This window comes from Xyrauchen texanus, chromosome 3 (genome assembly GCF_025860055.1).
Source record: "Xyrauchen texanus isolate HMW12.3.18 chromosome 3, RBS_HiC_50CHRs, whole genome shotgun sequence".
In the NCBI taxonomy this organism is placed as follows: domain Eukaryota; kingdom Metazoa; phylum Chordata; class Actinopteri; order Cypriniformes; family Catostomidae; genus Xyrauchen; species Xyrauchen texanus.
The window spans coordinates 32,639,717-32,661,981 of NC_068278.1; the positions used below are offsets into that span (position 1 = coordinate 32,639,717).

General features: G+C 39.4%; 1 protein-coding gene across 1 annotated transcript in view; it reads right to left on the bottom strand.

The window, feature by feature from the left end:
* Positions 1–22,265, bottom strand: part of LOC127628611 (androgen receptor-like) — a 132,315-nt gene that overhangs the window by 2,178 nt on the left and 107,872 nt on the right. The window contains exons 4-7 of the mRNA XM_052105389.1: positions 6,056–6,334; positions 1,595–1,739; positions 827–957; positions 20–171 (exon numbers count right to left, since the gene is read on the bottom strand). Coding sequence (XP_051961349.1) covers positions 20–171; positions 827–957; positions 1,595–1,739; positions 6,056–6,334 — 707 coding nt within the window. The remainder of the gene's footprint in view (positions 1–19; positions 172–826; positions 958–1,594; positions 1,740–6,055; positions 6,335–22,265) is intronic.

Consider the following 22,265-nt stretch of genomic DNA (forward strand, 5'->3'; position numbering starts at 1 on the left):
TGTGTGTGCTGTTACTAACTGGCTGCAGTGAGTCCATCAGTCGGGTCAGCTGATGGAAGCGCACGCCGCAGTTGGTCTTTCTGCCATAGTTGATTAAACGATCAAGCTCGTTTATGTAGGTAAGACGCAGCTCATCAAAATACTTTTGACTCTTCAGCCCCTCCACTGGAACTGCACAAATGAAAATACACATAAAAACATTCACCACCAATGATAAACATTTATGGGTGATTTATTACTCTGACAAGTGACTATATTTATACCATATTTGTTATGTAAATTCATCCTCATTGTATTCTATTTATTTTTATTTTAGCTTGTCCCTTTCTTTTATTTTCCCATTCAGTTCCTATATTTCTTCATTTATTTCTGTATCGTCCATTTCTGTACTATATACCCTTTGGTAATACTGTAAAACATACTGCTTTTGTGTTTGCTGGTATTTTGCCTTATTGATTTTACTATAGTGTTTGTTAAGTGTTATTATCCAAAAGTAATATTGCAGAAACCTCATGAACACACATTCAACTCTCAAAATGAATGCAATGGATACCATTTCCCTTTTATATTCTTTTTATATAAAACTAATCAAAAATACTATGGATAAAACCTAACCCACACCCTGAACCTACCCCTATAGAAATTTTTTTTATAATAAATGTTTTATTTTTTTGTTGTTTTTTACTGTAATTATTAATCATTTTCCAATTTAGGACATCCCTGAATGTCCCCAAAGACAGCTTGGTCAGATTTAGCTCGCTTATGGGGACAAAATTGTCCCTTAACTATACATATACTATATGTACACACACTCAAGGACACTTACTGATGCTGAAAAGCAGGAGCGCCTTCATGCAGAGGAACTCTTCCTGTGTGACCTGCAGCAGAACAAACTCCTGCGAGAGGTGCTTCATCTGAACGCAGTGTTCGTACATGCTGGAGATATGCATCCTATGACTGACAGATAGGGGGCAAATTAATAGACCGACAGAGACAGAAAGAAAGTGGCAAACAAAGAAACATCTAACCATTTCTGACGGCTCACATATTGGCTAATTACCATTAAAGATTACAGACTAATGCGACCAATAATCTAATGAGTTCACATCTACCACTATTTGAAATAGATTTGTCACTCCTAAAACACAATTTCTATCAGCAGTATTGGTATGGGGTATGGACGAGATGCATTTAGGGAGGAAATCTTCTATTTCAGATATTGGTGGAAAAGGCCTTTGAGTGCATGTGAGCCTCCCCAAATATCCAATCTCTCCTAGGATTGTGTTTGTGACAAAGATCCTCTACACTATAATAAGCCAGCAGTAAATTATAAATGAATCTGGGAAGCATCCAGGGCTAGACTGTTATTGTGTGCATGAAGTGCAAGATATGTACCTGCCTGAGAGAGAGAGAGAGATGAAATAAGGTAGAGAGAGGGCTACTGAGGAGTCATGAAAGAAAGATGAGTGTGAGGAAAGATGGATTAGTACATTTACAAAACGAACAAATGGACAGAAGTAGAAAATAGAACAAATGATAGAGAGGCAACAATGTAGAACATGGATGGCCGGTGAACAGAATGAATGACACTGACTCATTGAAGACCAGGTCTGGAGCGAAGTACAGCATCCGTGCATTGGCATTCTTATAGGACCTCCAGCCCAGAGCAAAGACCATCACTCCCATCCAGGTGTGCTGGATCACTGTCATCTGATCGTCCACATGCAGATTTCGGAAACCTGAGAGACAGGGAGAGGGGGGAGAGATATTTGTGGTTGTGTGTTTGCTGCCTATATCTTACAGTTTGTCAGCCACCTGGGTGCTATTTTTCAGACCCAGTTCATTTACGACTCTATTTCAGCAGTGCCAACTCAAGCCATGAATCAGACTTAGTGTTGCTTCAAGAAAAGACGCATGTAAATTCAAACTGAGGTTTACAGTACAGACCTTAGGAAAGAAAAAACTTTTTTCAGAGATGAAAGATTTTCTCCTATCTCAGCTAAATATGCAGAGACAACTAAAAGTAAGTCATTCATAGGTTAATTTACTCAAACTGTAAACTCTGTGTCACTATAAGACTTCCTGTGTTTGTTTAGAGTGCCCCAACAAAGTTACCGTGAGTTGGGGGTGGAAGTATCTGACTGTTTGAACAGCTGAAGTTGTGGTGCGTATTCGGAAAGCTGTTCTGAAAACATTGTTTATTTTTGCTATTCCATTCAGTGGTGCTAGTGTTGCAGAAATCACATACTTCAGCTTTTAGACATTATAGACGTTGTATGAGTTTCTGTAAAGCTGCTTGGAAACTATGTGTATTGTGAAAAGCACTTTACAAACAAAAAAGACTTGACTATTGAGTGAAGCTTCAGCATTGCCCCTGTCCCCAAGTTGCGCTTCTGTCAATCGTTGTAATGCAAATTAAACTTTCACCCCATTGCTGCTGACCTCCCGAAGTGGCACCCAATGATTAATGAACAATTCAGATCATGTATCATTGTGTAGGCAGTGCCAGTGCTAAAGTTAAAACAAGCCATTCTCTGCAATGCCGTTTGATGATGCTGTTGCCCCGACTCGAGTCATGTGGAAGCCCTTTTACTGCATGTCAACAATTGTTTAATATGTTTTTACTACTATTTCGCCTAAGAAATTTTAGGAGAAGCATCTGAGACAAAGTCGAGCTTAAGCATAACAGTAAACTAACTGAGCGAATAATTCCCCTGAGGTATGAGAGAGCAACTCCAGAGCAATAAAATTCCCTCTGGGATTTCCTGGAACTTGCTTGATCCAAGCAAAATGGAGCCCAGCCCTGTAGAACACAGGCAAGAAAAACCATTGCTTTCAGCAGACAAAGAGGAAGCATGCTGGACATTCTGAGTTAATACTTGATCTCACTTTCTTCAGAAAGTTATTCATCATTGGCTTCAGTGCATATGAAAATGCCAGACCTTACAGTTTTATTAATGCTATCAATGACAGGATATCGGAGAAGCACAACCAATCACATCAATCTAATTCTATCAACAAATCAACTGCTGTCATGCTATCAAAACAACTGTTTGCATCAAGCCACACAATCTATCTATCTCTCGCTAACTCGCTCCTCCTAAATATTTACCATGATATAAGATTTTGCCACAAAACACTGCAAATAACTGTCTGAGCGAGGAGTGATAGAATTTGATGTCATTAAATTACCTGACCCATTTTTGGTCCTTTGGGCTATTTCACTTCATACTAGAAGTTTACATTTACATTTATGCATTTGGCAGACGCTTTTATCCAAAGCGACTTACAGTGCACTTATTACAGGGACAATCCCCCAGAGCAACCTGGAGTTAAGTGCCTTGCTCAGGGACACAATGGTGGTGGCCGTGGGGATCGAACCAGCAACATTCTGATTAAAAGTTATGTGCTTTAGCCACTACGCCACCACCAAGTGTTACATAATGTGAAGGTGTTTTTGCACTATTGCAAGAATTATTAATTTATTATTATTTTAAAAAAAAATTGGTGTGCATCAATCAAATTCAAAATATAATTGCACCTTTCAAAAGTATTTAATTCAATGGATTGTCCAAAAATTGGTATTAACAAGAGCTATCAATTATTATTATTTTATCAAATTAATTACATGACAATTAATAAATTGAATGAATCACAATTAATCATCCTATATTTTTTTGCTGTGAAATAGAAAGGCCCCCAAATAAAGATAATTTAATTCACAATACTTATCCAATTATATATAGAGAGATACTTTTATTTGAATTGTTTTTAAAATTATTTGACATTTTATATACAGTGAGGAAAATAAGTATTTGAACACCCTGCTATTTTGCAAGTTCTCCCACTTAGAAATCATGGAGGGGTCTGAAATTGTCATCGTAGGTGCATGTGCACTGTGAGAGACATAATCTAAAAAAAAAAATCCAGAAATCACAATGTATGATTTTTTAACTATTTATTTGTATGATACAGCTGCAAATAAGTATTTGAACACCTGAGAAGATCAGTGTTAATATTTGGTACAGTAGCCTTTGTTTGCAATTACAGAGGTCAAACGTTTCCTGTAGTTTTTCACCAGGTTTGCACACACTGCAGGAGGGATTTTGGCCCACTCCTCCACACAGATCTTCTCTAGATCAGTCAGGTTTCTGGGCTGTCGCTGAGAAACACGGAGTTTGAGCTCCCTCCAAAGATTCTTTATTGGGTTTAGGTCTGGAGACTGGCTAGGCCACGCCAGAACCTTGATATGCTTCTTACAGAGCCACTCCTTGGTTATCCTGGCTGTGTGCTTGGTCATTGTCATGTTGGAAGACCCAGCCTCGACCCATCTTCAATGCTCTAACTGAGGGAAGGAGGTTGTTCCCCAAATTCTCGCAATACATGGCCCGGTCATCCTCTCCTTAATACAGTGCAGTCAGCCCTGTCCCATGTGCAGAAAAACACCCCCAAAGCATGATGCTACCACCCCCATGCTTCACAGTAGGGATGGTGTTCTTGGGATGGTACTCATCATTCTTCTTCCTCCAAACACGGTTAGTGGAATTATGACCAAAAAGTTCTATTTTGGTCTCATCTGACCACATGACTTTCTCCCATGACTCCTCTGGATCATCCAAATGGTCATTGGCAAACTTAAGACGGGCATTGACATGTGCTGGTTTAAGCAGGGGAACCTTCCGTGCCATGCATGATTTCAAACCATGACGTCTTAGTGTATTACCAACAGTAACCTTGGAAACGGTGGTCCCAGCTCTTTTCAGGTCATTGACCAGCTCCTCCCGTGTAGTTCTGGGCTGATTTCTCACTTTTCTTAGGATCATTGAGTCCCCACGAGGTGAGATCTTGCATGGAGCCCCAGTCCGAGGGAGATTGACAGTCATGTTTAGGTTCTTCCATTTTCTAATGATTGCTCTAACAGTGGACCTTTTTTCACCAAGCTGCTTGGCAATTTCCCCGTAGCCCTTTCCAGCCTTGTGGAGGTGTACAATTTTGTCTCTAGTGTCTTTGGACAGCTCTTTTGTCTTGGCCATGTTAGTAGTTGGATTCTTACTGATTGTATGGGGTGGACAGGTGTCTTTATGCAGCTAACGACCTCAAACAGGTGCATCTAATTTAGGATAATAAATGGAGTGGAGGTGGACATTTTAAAGGCAGACTAACAGGTCTTTGAGGGTCAGAATTCTAGCTGATAGACAGGTGTTCAAATACTTATTTGCAGCTGTATCATACAAATAAATAGTTAAAAAATCATACATTGTGATTTCTGGATTTTTGTTTTTAGATTATGTCTCTCACAGTGGACATGCACCTACGATGACAATTTCAGACCTCTCCATGATTTCCAAGTGGGAGAACTTGCAAAATAGCAGGGTGTTCAAATACTTATTTTCCTCACTGTATATACCATGGCTATTTATTTTGCATCAATTTTTTCTGTTCCCACAGGATACGTTGTGTTCCATCTGAGCTATTTTTAAATGTTGGTCTATGTACACATGCGTAACCATGACCATGATGTAAATTTGACAACTTAGTCTTTTAGAATGATGGATCAAGAATATGTTTTGTAGCGCACCCTCTGCTGACTCATAAAACATAAAAGTTGGTACTTCAAGCTTGAATTGCTTCGATGGTAGAAAAATAAGTACTTTTATTACTGATTTTATATATGGGTCAGGGAGCATAATTAATTGCCTAATTTTTTAAGCATGTTACTTTTTGTATAATTAATCGCACTAAATAAACAGGTTTAATCACCACTTTTAGTATTAATGCATGGTTATTAAAATATAAAAACAATTCTGTAGAATATAATGGTAAAAATATTGATTGCAAAACGTTTGGTCAAAAGTCGTGCATTATTTATGCCGACGCCCTTCATCTTTGGGCATAATACACAATATAGCACCGTCTCTCATAACTTATTGATTAAATATACCATTAACATGATATAAAGCTACTCAAACTGCAATATAAGATTAGGGTCATTCCGCACACCACTTCAACTGACTGTCTGATATGGGAGTGAAAGAATTTGATGTCCTGAAATTACCTGGAAGTCCTTTGGCCCATTTCACTACTTTGACGAGTTGCCTCTCTCCCAGTTCATTAAGGCTGGTGAGGAGGGCAGCCGCAGAGTCCGGCTGAGCGTGATCGTGGCCGGCGTTCACCACCTCAGGCTCGATGGCCTCTAGGATGTTGAGGAAGATCAGTTGAGAGTGGAACGTCAGGCTCGGCTTGGGGGAAAGGTGCTGAATTGTCTCCACTGGGCCCTGAATGGCACCAACCTCCTCTGAACCTTTCATCTGTCCGATCTTCCTCAGCTTACGGGCTGGGGCAAAGAATAAAATCAATATAATACAACAGTGTACGAATATTGCTCTGTATATTCAACCTGCACACACACACACACAAAAAAACATAATCACAGGCATAGTTCAGTGAATAGTAACTGAGGTGTACATACAGTATACTGCCTAAAATCTCCTTTCTGTGTTCAATAGAGGAAAGTAGTTCAGATTTGGAACAATACGAGGGTGAATAACTGATGACAGAATTTTCATCAGTTTACATTACTATCTGATAAATCTCTACCACATATTTATTTTATCAACCACATGCAGTATTACATTGTATAACTAATGAAGCCTGCTGGTCTCTCAACAATGAGTTTGACATGATCTTATTTCGGTACTTGAAATTCTCTGTTATACAACTGAGAATAAAGACCTGCACTGCGACGGGGAGTCTCTCTGCCACATTATCTCCTGCCAGTCAGAACAAAGAAAGATTACTGCCCGTAAAACACACCTGAAACAATGTGCTTCTCCCTCAGCTGCCACTATAATATGGGACGTGATTGGATTAGTGTAACTGCATTGATGTATTTCAGTAATGTAGAATGACAGAACTACAGTGCTGTCATTCAAGAATGCAATGATGTGTGGATGTGCATTCTTTCACCTACAAACACCCACCTTCATCTCTCTATCTCTCTCTGTTTCTTTTTCTTTCTCTAACTTCTATCTTTACTACAGTATGCACAACAGAATGAAGCCATTCAGAGGATGCTTCTAAAGCGAATAAAGTGAGGATATATAAAGTATGTGTGTTTGTGTGTTTGACTTAGTTGGTACTAAAAGTGGGGAGGAAAATTATATTTCAAAATATTGCAAGTATAATTTACCTCACAATACTGTGTTGATAATTTAATGTTAGGAATCAAACATTTTTGTTATATTTTCGACATTTATATTGATGGGGGAAAAAGAGCTTGACCACCGCAAGTGTGTGACATTACGTCACTAACTGCGACCAGTGTTGACAGATCTAGCAAGAGAAACGTGGTCTGGAAAACCAAGCCCAAAATATGTGACTTGATTCACAGAAATAAGTAAAAAAAAAAAAAAAACAGGAATAGAATGATAGGCTTAATTTCATTGATCTGCCTAAAAAGCAAAATAACCACGGTATATAGTTGGGTTGCTCCATAATCATCCCGGTCCCCAAAAAACCCTCCATCTCTGGATAAATGACTACAGGAATGTCACCCTGACATCTGTAGTCATGAAATCCTTTGAAAGACTGGTTTTGGCCCACCTGAAGGACATTACAGGCCCCTTGCTGGACCCCCTGCAGTTTGCTTACAGGGCTAACAGGTCAGTAGATGATGCAGCCAACTTGGGTCTGCATTACATCCTGCAACACCTCGACGCTCCAGGGACATATGCAAGGGTCCTGTTCATGGACTTCAGCTCGGCGTTCAAATCCATCATCCCAGACATCCTCAGCACCAAACTCACCCAGCTCACTGTGCCAGCCTCCACAGTGGAACACAAACTTCCTGACTGACGGCAGTCAGCAGGTGAGACTGCAGAACATCACATCCAGCACCCGGAATATCAGCACTGGCGCCCCCCCAGGGGTGTTCTCCCCACTGCTCTTCTCCCTCTACACCAACGACTGCACCTCAGGAGACCCATCTGTCAATCTCCTGAAGTTCGCTGACGACACAACGGTCATCGGTCTCATCCGGGACGATGATGAGTCGGCCTTCAGACGGGAGGTTGATCAGCTGGCTCTCTGGTGCGGTCAGAACAACCTGGAGCTTAACATGCTCAAAACTGTGGAGATGACCGTGGACTTCAGGAGGACCACCCCCCCACCCCTATCACCATACTTAACAGCCCTGTGTCTGCTGTGGAATCCTTCAGGTTTTTTGGGTTCCACTATATCCCAGGACCTGAAGTGGGAGCCCAACACTGACACCATCATCAAGAAGGCCCAGCAGAGGATGTACTTCCTGCACCAGCTTAGGAAGCTCAACCTACCTAAGGAGCTGCTGATCCACTTTTACACAGCCATCATCCAGTCTGTTCTCTGCACCTCCATCACTGTCTGGTTTGGACCTGCCACCAAAAAGGACAGGAGCAGACTACAACGGACAGTCAGGACTGCAGAAAAGATCATTGGTGCCAACCTGCCCTCCATTCAGGACTTATACATTTCCAGAGTCAGGAAACGGGTAGGAAACTTCACTGCAGATCCATCTCACCCCTGACACAACCTGTTCCAGCTTCTCCCCTCTGGTAGGCACTACAGAGCAATGTACGCCAAAACCAACAGACACAGAAACAGTTTCTTCCCACAAACCATCACGCTGATAAACAGCTGATTTCTGACTCACAGTGTCAGGAAAAATTCCTGTGCAAAAACCCAGTAACTCTGTCTCTACTCAGCCACCTGTTTACTGGTTACTACTTATTTATTCACCATTCTCTATTTCAGAGCTGTTCATATTGTTCATATTATTATTGTTATATTGTATATACAGTATACCAATCACCAATCCACCTACCTCAAGTCACAACTCCTGTAAAAAATACTTATACTATTTATTCCAGCATCCTTTGCACTATGCTTCATCGCACTGTGTATATGTATTCATGTATTTGTACCTGTATATCACATCCACCTCCGACATGTACATAATAATGATAATAATTTTACTCCTGCATCCTTTGCACTCTGATCACTGCACTGTTTGTCAATATGTCTATATTGTTTTTGTTCATAGTGTGTATATTTGTGTTGTCTACACTGTAGCCTGTGTCTGATTTTATTTTATTATTGTGTTATTGTATTTTTGTATGAGTAATCATACCGTGAGCAATGTATAATCCTGAGTCAAATTCCTTGTATGTGTGCACATACCTGGCAATAAAGCTGATTCTGATTCTGATATAAAATAATAAGCGGAAATACTATCAGATTTAAATTAAAACTCAGAACCAGTTATGTCTATGGGGTATTTACATTTGGTCACATCATGCATTTTTTTTACTGATCAGATAGCTATCTGATCATGAAAAGACCAAGTGTAAATATCTTCCAAGATGGATTTGAGACAAGCTAGCTGGCTGTTCAAGCTATAAGTAAAATTTACTACGCCCAAACAGAGCTATGTCAGCATAGGAAAAATGCACCACATAACACCTGCTACCGAGTAACTGCATAGGGCTTGTGTCGCACAAGAAATAACAGATCAAGAAAAAGATGAACGTTGCAAAAGAGATAGGTCTGTTTTCTTAATTTATTTGATGCAGATTACTGACGAAATTGAAACTAAACAGTGACAATAAGTGCAGCTGACGCGCATGGACAAATCTTATGTCCGATAAACAACGAGGGGAAAAATACACCGCGTACACACACTTATACACATGCGCACTGGGCAAAGTCACTTGGAATCAAATAATAAACAACATCTTTTAAAATTGCTGCGCTGCATTAGCATAACCACAGCAGTGAACTCGGTTTTATTTGCATATAGCGCAGGCATTGAAGATCGATTTATATCAGTTTGGCAGAGACACATTGATGAGGCCAAGCGCATATGGAATGTGCTTATTCAATCGGATAGCAATCCGAACAGTAAAAACACATTAAGTGACCAAGTGTAAATACCTCCATAAACTTGTTTTATTTGTAAGCATGTTTGAACAGATCATCTGTACAGCTAGACGGCAAGGGTTCTTGTGTAGTGATAAACATGCTTGAACCAAGGTACACTATTCCCTCATATGATTTTTTATTTTTTTTTACTGACATTAATGTGCCAATGCTCTACACTACATCTATGGCAAGAAGCTAGCACAGGAAGTTCTATAAAGCAAAAGAGTCAGCGCTTGTTGCACATAGCATTCAGAACGAAGATGAGAAAGGAGTAAAACAGCACAATATATCAGAGTTTTGAATCGCAATACACTAAACTTAAAGAATCACAATCTTTATTTGCCACCCAGATTTCGGTATAATGTCGGAACACCAGTTCTCTGTTAATTCTCAGGCCTATACTGTAACTTACTGTTTAGATTGTGCGCCATTGATTGCCTGTGGTTTCATTACGGTGGTAAACACTCACATTCTCCACTCTGAATTATAAATCAGAGATGGTCATTATTCAATGGGCAGCATTAGGGTGAGGAATGAAAGACTATATCAGTTGAGATGACTTATAACTCAGACTTTAATAGTGCATTACGAATGCTAATACAAGACACATATGCACAAAAAACATCTCTATGAAGAAAGCCTTTGAATCATCTGTGAGGCCACTCATTCAAATACCTAAAAAGCTCTCCCTTGCCGACTAACAGGACTTTCTCAAATGAAAATATAACCATCGTGGCAAATAAAACAAAAGAGGCTCCTACAAACTATTGCCTCCTGCACCTAGATTGCCAAGCATGCTGGTGTCCAGAGCAGCCACTATAGAGTAATGATGCAACGCTGTGTTTTCTGAAAGTTTTCTTTGAGTTTGCTACTACTCACTATATATTTGTATGTGAGTAAAACAAATAGGCCAGTTGTATTCTACTCTTTGAGCATAATATGTACCATGCAATATTATTAATACATTATTAAAATGGAACACTTCTTATTTGTCTGCAAATTTCAAATGCCTACATGCATTGTAAAGTACAGCTTCTAATAAAGATGTGCCCGAAGCCGAATATCTTATTCGGAAAGGCACAAATAATGACTTCAGAATGCCGTCATTCCAACGTGCTTCAAGGCCACCACCATCATCCCCATGCCCCCTCACTAGACCCACTGCAGTTTGTGTATCGTCCAAACCATTCAATGGACGACGCCATCACCACAACCCTCCATCTGGCCCTCACCCACCTAGACAATAAGGACTCATAAGTTTGAATGATGTTCATAGATTTCAGCTCATCATTCAACACAATCATTCCCCAGCACCTGATTGGAAAGCTGAACTTGCTGGGCCTGGACACCTCCCTCTGCAACTGGATCCTGGACTTCCTGACTGGGAGACCTCAGTCAGTCCGGATCGGGAACAGCATCTCCACCACCACCACACTGAGCACTGGGGCCCTCCAGGGCTGTGTGCTCAGTCCACTGCTGTTTACTCTGCTGACTCATGACTGTGCAGCAATGCACAGCTCGAACCACATCGTCAAGTTCGCAGATGACACGACCGTGGTGGGTCTCATCAGCTAGAACGACGAGTCAGCATACAGAGAGGAGGTGCAGCGGCTGATGGACTGGTGTAGAGCCAACAACCTGTCCCTGAATGTCGACAAAACAAAAGAGACGGTTGTTGACTTTAGGAGAGCAAAAGGTGAACACTCCGCTGAACATCGACAGCTCCTCTGTGGAGATCGTCAAGAGCACCAAATTCCTTGGTGTTCACCTGGCGGAGAACCTCACCTGGTCCCTCAACACCAACTCTATTATCAAGAAAGCCCAGCAGCGTCTCTACTTTCTTCGAAGGCTGAGGAAAGCACATCTCCCACCCCCCATCCTCACTACATTCTATAGAGGGACTATTGAGAGCATCCTGAGCAGCTGCATCACTGTCTGGTTTGGGACTTTACTGTCACTTTATAACTGTCTGCTACCTCAATAATTGCTATGTGCATAGAACACTATCTCACAGTATGTTATGTCATCTTTTTGCACTACTGTGCACTAGTCGGCACTGCATTGTCTCTCACTGTGCCTATTGTCATGTTTATTGTCAGAAATTTCTTGTACTGTCCTGTACTTTTTGCACATGTTTGCAGGTGCACTTTATATAGGTATAAAGGTATATATAGGTATTTTATTTAGTTGTTGTGGCAGGGTGGAGGGCGGGGCTGGGTCGTGATCCTACACACCCGGTCCCGTATTAGGCTAATCAAGACTCCGAGGGTCGACAAAGGGTCGATAAGGGTTGACTGCAGAGGATCGTGCGGGAGAGAGAGATCGTTTACGGACATGTCCGTAATGTGTGTGTTTGTCTTCTGTTTTAGTTTATTATTAAACCATTATTTATGTTGAAAAGCCGGTTCTCGCCTCCTCGTTGCCATTGATCACTTTACAGTTGTGTAGTCTCATGTGGTCCTGTGTTGGTCCTTTGTTGTTTTTATGTAGCACCATGGTCCTGGAGGAACGTTGTCTCGTTTCAATGTGTACTGTACTAACTGTATATGGTTGAAACGACAATAAAAACCACTTGACTTGACATGTTCAGGGAGACTGCAACATATGGTGACTCTACCAACTTGGAGGAATACACAGCATCAGTGACCAGCTTTGAAGCACAGAACAATGTGGTGGCGAGGAAGACCACCCCTCCTCCCAACGGCCAGGTGCTCTGTTTTACCACGGCTGATGTGAGGAAAACTCTACGTAGAGTCAACCCATGGACGGTTGCTGGACCAGACAACATTCCTGGCAGAGTGCTCAGAGGATGTGCAGACCAGCTGGCAGATGTTCTTACCAACATCTTCAACATCTCTCTGAGCAGTGTCGTCGTTCCAACGTGCTTCAAGGCCACCACCATTGTCCCCATGCCAAAGAAGTCTTCAGTGTCCTGCCTCAAGGACTACCGTCCCGTTGCACTCACACCCATCATCATGAAGTGCTTCAAGAGGCTCGTCATGAGGCACATTAAGACCCAGCTGCCCCCCTCACTAGACCCACTGCAGAATCACTGAAGATCATCGGGGTCTCTCTTCCCTCCATCAATGACATTTACAAAAAACACTGCATCCATAAAACAACCAACATTGTGGATGACCCCACACACCCCTCACACAAACTCTTCACCCTCCTGCCTCATGGCCATACAGCGTATGAGCATAGAACACTATCTCATAGTATGTTATGTTTACATTTGGCATTTTTAGAAACTGTTATCTTTTTGCACTACTGTGTACTGGACGGCGCTGCACTGTCTCTCTCTGTGCCTATAGTCCTGTTCATTTTTTAGTAATTTATTGTACAGTCCCGTACTTTTTGCACACGTTTGCATGTGCACTTTATATAGGTATGTTATTTAGTCTGTGTAGTCTCATGTGATTCTGTGTTTGTCCTATGTTGTTTTATGTAGCACTATGGTCCTGGAGGAACTTTGTCTCATTTCACTGTGTACTGTACTAACTGTATATGGTTGAACGACAATAAAAATCACTTGACTTGACTTGACTTTATGTTTGAATTTGGATTTAATATTCACTGCAAAATGTGTGCTTGACATTTCACATTTTGATTGACACCTCTTGCCTCCAGAGTAATATTATACATTATACGAAAATATGGTTTCAGCAGATATTAATATCAGAAATACCAGGAGAAACCACATTTACGATATTCCACAGTTAATGTAGCCAACAAATTCAGCTTCATCTGGTAAGTAAAAAATAATAAAATTATAATTAACTAAACAATATATGTAGCCTACAATAATAATAATAATTTATCTATAAAATGGTCCTGGTCTATCTAATAGTTATCTCTTAGGTAAAATTGTGGCTCTACTGAACAATATAACACAAAGTCATCCGATGGTGTTTCTTAAACATGAGTAAATGGCTTTGCTGACAAATCATCTCAGACTTGAAGTAGGAACCGGAGGATCGAGACGAATGTGTTAAAACTTCAGAGGTGAGTGAGAAGCCAGCACTCAATAGCAAATGGTGCAAAAGTGAACAGTTTACTGTTATTTGAGAAAAAAACAAAACATTTTGTTTCAGACTTTTGGAGGTTTGGAATTCTCGGCACCATTGAGAACCTGTAAAAAGTTTTGACTGATGTGCACTTTAAGCCATAATGACAGATTGTGCATACTTTCAGACTTACACTTGCAAAAAAAAAGTTTTAGGACTTTTCAACGACAAGTAACTGGGTGCCACAAGTTTTCAGTCTTAAAACGTTTTTAAGCATAAGCATGAACTGACAGATGAGAGTATGTGAGAATGAACTAACTAACTTTTGGTTATCAAATTAACTTATGATAATAAAAAAAAAGTTTTTCTATATACTACCTGAGTGGTGATTAGGTATAAATTCAGTTCCCTTACGACTCAGTACACTTGACATTGCATCACTGTTATGTTCCCTGTTGTCTTTTGTTTTTGTACTGTCATCGTGAAGTTTAGTTTAATTCCTGTTTTGGTTTTGTAGTCTTTTTGTAGTTTCTTTTATTCTGTCATGTTCACTGTTGTCTTGTGTTCTATGTTTCACTTTCTTGTCTTGGTTTCTTGTCTGCTCCGTGTTTTCCTTTTCACCCGTCACCGTTCACGCTCCATGTCACGTTTTCTTTGTTGTCCGCCCCGTGTTTCACTGTCCTTGTCTAAAACTACATTTCCCACAATTCCCGGCCTCCCTCACTGCCTGCACTCATCATTGTTTCCACCCGTGTCTCGTTCTGTCTCCACTTTGTCTGTGTATTTAAACCCTGGTTCTTTGTTGAGTCTCTGTCGATTGTCGTTCGTTTCTTGTATGTTTCCTAGCCTGGTCCGTGTTCCCTACCCGAGTTCTTAGTTTTGTTTGTGTTTGTGTTTGTGTTTCGTTTCGTTTCGTTTCATCGTGTTTAATCTGTTTCATTGTGTTCAAGTTTCCAGTTTTTCCCATCGTGGACTTTCCTTTGTGTTTACCTTTTATTTCTTATGTGTTAAAGTCATTAAAAACCGCATTTGGATCCACACCTCTCGTCTGTCTTGTCCTGTTTCCTCACCCTCCATAACAATCACTAAGCTGCAGCTATGGGCGTGTCCTTCTATATTACCTAGTTGAAACCTTTCTATAATAACGCCAATCTTAAAATTGGCTATGGTGTTTAAGGCCCACCTTTTTAGGGGTGAAGCTGTCTGGTATAAATCTGAGCATGCAAACACCATTCCTCAGAATTTCTTCCTTCAAGACAGTGATTCATTTCTGGATTTAAAGCCTTCTACTACTTTGCATACTCACATACATGAATCAGCGGACAGGACCTTCACAGCAACGAGAAGACTCTCTGCTCCCCTGCAGTGTTCCAGCGAAAATGTTCTCTGTCTCGCAGCTTGACACTTCATTGGTGAACAGGCCGCTTCAGCATACTGATTCCCCGCAATATCCTTATAAGCTATTGTGATATTGTGTGTGTGTGTATATATATATATATATATACATACTAGGGCTGTCGATTTAACACGTTAATTCAGTGTGATTAATTTAATAAAAATAAGGTGTTAAAAAAATTTACGCAATTAATCGCAATAAAAGGAAGTAAGGAAGATTCCTGAGAAATGCATGCTTGTAGTACCACCTGTTTACTCCAGAGGGCAGTAATTGAAATTTCAGCTGTGTGGCAACGCACAGTTTATACAACGAAGAAAACAACCAGACAGCACAAAACAGACATTCGTTACATTCTTGCGTTCAAAACATTTGATGGAGTGCAAATTCAATCTAAGGGATCTCAAGATGTTTACTAAAACTATATTTAATTGACTGATGCTTGTTGAAATTCACGAGACCTTACACAAGCCCTCATAATGAATCTCAAACTGACTGACAAATTCACTTGCAAAATGGATTGCTGTGAACTGTATGCCAATGATTGGCTTATGTTCAATAATATGGTAGTAAACAATATATTGTATTCGGAGTGGTGGTGGCATAGTGGGCTAAAGCACCTAACTGTTAATCAGAAGGTCGCTGGTTCGATCTCCACGGCCACCACCATTGTGTCCTTGAGCAAGGCACTTAACTCCAGGTTGTTCCGTGGGGATTGTCCCTGTAATAAGTGCACTGTAAGTCGCTTTGGAAAAAAGCGTCTGCCAAATGCATAAATGTAAATGTATTCTAAAGCCGTTTTTTGTATTGTCTTATCAATGATTAACTCTTCTGCCACAAGAATGTAATACATTTTAACTATCTGAATATATATATATATATATATATATATATATATATATATATATATATATATATATATATTTTTAAAGATAACTATGTATAATTATTTCATCATTATATACTGAATTATTGTTATATTAAGGGCTTTCTCAGCAAATATTTGTATATGCGATTAATCACGATTAATTTAATCGGGACATCATTTAATTAATTCAATAAAAAATTGTAATCGTTTGACAGCCCTAATATATACACATATAAGTCTTTAGAGACAGCTCTCATAGAGACAGACTGTCCTTACTGTGAGGGCACGAGTCTCAAGTTGCTTCACTTGCGCAAATCACCCTTGTATAGAGGGACAATTCAGCCTCCCGTACCCTTCCATCCACCTCTTCTGTGACTCTCGAGGGAGCACATGAGGAGGCACGGTGGGATCAAAAGGCCGAGCTGTGTCTATGCCGATACAGTTTGTGTGTACACAAGGAGTGCATGACACACAAGTAGTGCATGACCTCGTCATATTCAGCGGTTCTAATGCTGGGGATGATGTTATGTCTCTCGCTGCATCTGGCGAGTGGTCAATGGATGATGTTGCTGCCCCTTCCCCCAGCAAGGGAGAGGAGCGTGCACATGCATCTGACAAGGAGATGCTTTGCATCCTTTAAAGGGCAGTTGAAGAACTCTGTCTCAAGTGGTCTCCTCCAGAGGAACCTGAAAAATCTCACAGTGATGAATGGTATTTGTAGTCCAGACACCGTCAAGTGACCGTGTTCCACAGATCTGCCCATTCTTCCAATAAGTTCATAACAAATTGACAAAATCCTAGTGCGTGCCAATTCAGCTCGCTCGCACAGTGATTCAACTCTCCTCATTAAAGTGGACCACGGGGAAGACATAGGTTATGCCCAACTATCTCCTGCGGAAGAGGCGGTAGCGGCACATCTCTGCCCGATGAGAAGCAGGCGTGGATATCATGACCTGTTAATCCTTCCAAGCCGTGTTGACTGATGTCAGCACTGGCTGGAAAAGCATACTCAGCGGCGGGCCAAGCAGGTTCAGCACTAAACTAAATTACATAATGACTAAACATCAATAGGGATGTGCACTCTCCGTGTGAGAATGACAGTCATCCAGCTGTGTTTGTAACATTTGTTGGAGTTCGGTGTGTAAATTAGCCATTAAATGCCTTACAATAAGCCTACAATTTGCATGAAATTAATCGTATAATGTAATTACGCCTGCTAAATCACACACATCTAAATGATCATTCGTGATGTTCATGTCTTGAGCTCCAAATGCACTTACATCACCAACAAGTATTTGAAATAACATCCGACTTGGATCTGATGTGGATTCCGATCACAGAATGAAGCAGAATTACATTCATTATTGAGTTAGTTATATGTGATGCTTACTCTTATGCATACTTTCATACTAAATATACTTTAAACAAATACCAGAAACCGCTTTGACAAATGTCTCATGTGCTGAGAATTTGCTAATATGCTAACCATAAAAATATAAATTATAAAAGATAAGAACCACTTCATGGTCAGTATGACAACCTTTTTAATCATGCTTGCGCCAGAGAATTATTGCACCTCAAACTGTAATTGGCCAAAATGCTCCGTTCAACTTTTCCAAACCCTCTACTCTTCTATGTGGAACACGGAAGCTTGATCTCTAACCCACTTTCTGTAGTTCTGAATTTCTGCGGTTTGAATTTTAGAATATTGAATTTGGTGTTCTGAATTTCTTCATCTTGAAAACTTGAAGCTGTATATTTTAAAAAGGGATATTTAGTGTAAGAATTCAGAACCAAAAATGTTCTGTTTTAAAATACATATTTATAAAATTGTGCCATAAATAAAAACAATTCAATTTGGTTAAATATGAAATGTCCAGGATTGGAGTTTAAAAAATTCAAATTCAAACCTATTTAAAATACAACGTAATATTACATTTTATAATTATAATTCAAATTCAAAAGTCTATAATTCAAATTTACACAATTCTAATTCAAATTGTTTTGTCATATTTCTGGCTCCATAATTCCCCAAAAGTCACAGGCACTTTCATTACAAATAAACTTCTTTCCAGACTGGGATCATGAAGGGGTTAATTCAAGCTATATGACTATAGTTCATATATCCATTCTGAGTGTTCCCCTCCTGGCCCACAATGAGATTCATTAACTTGCGGCATACTCATGTCGGTCGACATCCCACGGGAATGCTGCGTCATGTTTCTGCTCTGGAAAGTTATGTCGTGTAGTGTGGCATGATGGGATTCTGTTCCCCATAGCATCAGCTTAGTGATGCAATGTCAAGTGAACTGAGTCATTAGGAAACGTTTATGTTACGTATGTAACCTCGGTTCCCTGAGACAAAGGGAACCAGACATTTGGCCGCACAACAGATTCAGAGTTCGAGAAGCGCTCTTGTCCCTCAGTCAGAAAATTCTGAGGAATGGTGTTTGCACACCTGCTTTTATACTGGGCAGCTATGCACCTAAAAGGCGGGGCTTAAACACCATAGCTAATTTTAGGATTGTTATTATTGTAGAAAGGTTTCAACTAGGTCATTTAGAAGCACACTCCCATAGCGTCAGCTTAGTGATGCAATGTCTCGTTCCCTTTGTCTCTGTAGGTAATTTTTGAGGTATTAGTGTTGGGGAGTAACTACCTGAACCAATCCACATTTTTAAACTTAAAAAAAAGTTGTATTTTCCAAAAAATAGCAGTTCAGAGTGACAAATAATCAACATGCTCTCAATAAAAGTGGTCTCTCTCTCCTAGATGTGGTGTCAGAAAGTCCAATTTGTTTTAGTAATTTGCTTATTTTGGACGGTTTATGTAAATAAACATGCTCATAGGCAAACGATTCTCTAATTAGGGTCTGCACAGAAGATTTTGTGTGGCATTTTACACTTTTTTGTAGTAAAATATTTGTTAAATGCTGTGATTTATAATTTTTGACTGTTTTATTCTAGTTTTTAATGCAACGTTTTTCCATGTATTTTTTTTTTTTTTCAAATTAAACGCTGTCACCCTAATTTAGATTATATTGAAATTGTCATTCAAAACCCCCATTGTTTTTGAGCAAGAGAAATACTGTTGCTATTAAGTTATTATGTAAATTATGTCATGTTATATATATATAAAAGGAAATACAATTGAATTGCTTAAATCTAGTTTAAAATTTGTAATTTATATTTAATTGTTTTGACTATAGCTGAACTGTAGTTGAAGGAACTTTAATGTTTGAGAAGTTAGTAGCTTGGCAAGCTTCAGTTAAGCTTTCCCAACACCAATTTTCAAATTTCAAAATTATTATAACATCAAGAATATAATAATCATAACGATTCACACCTTTCTTTCCACTGAATAGAGGTCATTCATTCAATGGACTGAAGGTGTTGTGATCACATTACACTAGGGTCTAATTATTTCTGGCAAATCTGTTTACTAATGATGACAGCAATTAAAAAAACATGGCCTCAAAGAAGAGAAGCTAACGTGATAGTCTGAGAAAGCGAGTAACAGATATGATGCACTAAACTGTAAAGTGATCCATGTGTAATTTGAGTCTGAAAGGTGAAACTATCCAAACGCTTTTAAAAAACAGAATTCAGACGTGTCAGAGAGGAGGTCAGAGCTACAGCTGTGGCCAAAAGTATTGGCAGTGACATAAATTTTGTGTTTTGCAGAGTTTGCTGCTTCAGTATTTGTAGTTAATTTTTTCCCATGTTTCTATGGTATACTGTAAAACAATGATAAGCATTTCATGAGTTTTAAAGGCTTTTATTGGCAAAAACATTCAATATATGCAAAGAGTCAATATTTACAATGTTGACCTTTGTTCTTCATAACCTCTGCAATTTGCTCTTGCATGCTGGATATCAGCTTTTGGGACAAATACTGACTGATGGTGATCCATTCTTGCCTTATTAGTGCTCGGAGTTGATCACAATTTGTGGGCTTCTGCTTGTCCACTCACCTAGCTGACTCCTCAAGAGGAGATGGTCCTGGCGCTTGCTGGACACTCTGGGACGTCCTGAAGCCTTCTTCACTGCAGTTGAACCTCTCTCCTTGAAGTTCTCGATGAGCCGGTAAATGGTTCTTTCAGGTGCAATATTCTTTGCAGCAATTTCCTTGCATGTGATGCCATTTTGATGCAAAGTGATGATGGCTGCATATCTTTCTTTAGAGGTAACCAATGATTGGCATTTCTTCCCTCATTTATAGCAATCAGTCTGCTCTTATAATCCAATTAGAATGATAGAGTGATTTCACCTGACTAGTACTCGTTCACACTTTCCCAGGTGCCTGCTGATATGATTAGTGAAATTATGTTGGCTGGTTATTTTGTGCCAGAGCCAAAAAACTGTGAAATTTGGTTTTTTGTGATAAAGCTTTTTGCCATTACTTAAAATGCATCACTCTGCACAATAATCTAGAAACAATGTGAATCAACACCACAACAACTGAAGCAGAAAACTTTATGAAACACAAAATTTATGCCACTGCCAATACTTTTGGCCATGGATGTACAGTCATCCATCGCCATCTGCTCTGTTTAGTATCCTGGTTTCCGCAAACAGCTGTACTCTGAGCAGCGGTTTTACAGCTACACTCTGGGTCTTCTATTTATATTTGTCAGAATGATAAAGGCTTAAGTTTCACAACTATAGATTTCAACAAAATGCCAAACAATCCTAAAAACCAACTAATTAATGCAGTGTTTCTGTACAGTACATGGCTGACAAGACTGTGCTTTGTGGTTGAATTTTTTTACAAACAGTGTGTGTGTGTGTGTGTGTGTGTGTGTGTGTGTTTGAGTGCAGTTTAACCCGCTGGGTTATCTGTAGTAGATTAGGGCTTATAGGCAGTAAAACTGTAACAGCACAGTGCACAACTCTTGAGAATAGTAACGATTGAAATGAAATCAAATAAAGCTAAAAAAAAAAAAAAAAGGTATTCAAACCCAGAAAACAACCCATAAACCACAAGATATACAGACTTTGTGGAAGCTGGGAAAACAGAAACAAAGAAAGAGACTGATGTTTCCTTGTATGCTCATAAACTTCCGTCAGGTACACTAGCAGCAAAATTTTAGCTATTTTCTTCAGCTATTTTCTTCTTTGCTATTTTCATTTGCCTATATTTGTTGTATTTCATTCGATTGTGTAGTGATAAATATTGAACTGCGGATAGAGAGGATACTGTATACAGTACACTGTTAAATGTGGTAACCTGAAATTGTTGACATAAGGTAAACTTAATCAATAACTTAATAAATACCTTATCAAACTCTTACATTTTTTTGAAAATGAATCATGCTGACTCAGTGGTGTTAAATAATATTTTTTGACTTGAATAAAACCAGTTATGTTAGATGTTACCAAACATTTTATTTTTAGGTAAATATTCAGTGAGTTAAAATGGGAAATTAAAAAATTATTATTTATATTGGTTACTTGAAAATATATTTTTTATTTATTTGTCATAATGACTGTATGTGTATACAGTACCCCTACCTTAATTATTGCATCAAATGTCTAAAATCAGAATGCTAGTCATTGGCACCTGTTTTGCACCTGATTTCATTTCATGCATTTTAAAGACTAGAAAGACACATCCTTTTATAAACATTTGAAAGCTGTGTCGTGTGTTTTTTTTTTGTTTTATCTCGAAAGGGGATTCAAATCCATGTCCATGCATTTTGCAATCAATCACATCACTGCCACTTCCTTGCTGATAGATCATCTAAAATTCATCATCATATAGAATGGATTTCACATCACTGGCAATCCACTCAGGCTGGATTCCTCCAAAGAGCTGACTGAAACATACTGCAGGAAGCCTCCAAAACCCTGAGATGACATGAAAGGATTTATAGTCCAGACTTGGCTCAGTCAGAGTGCAAGAGTTAAGCGTACTATAGATGCTGCATTACCTTACACTGTAAGCGAAGTACACAAGTAAGACAGATGTGAGGCCATCTGCTACAAAACTGAGGCTGAATTGTATGTGGACCTGAAATATGTGCATTCTGTTAAGAGGA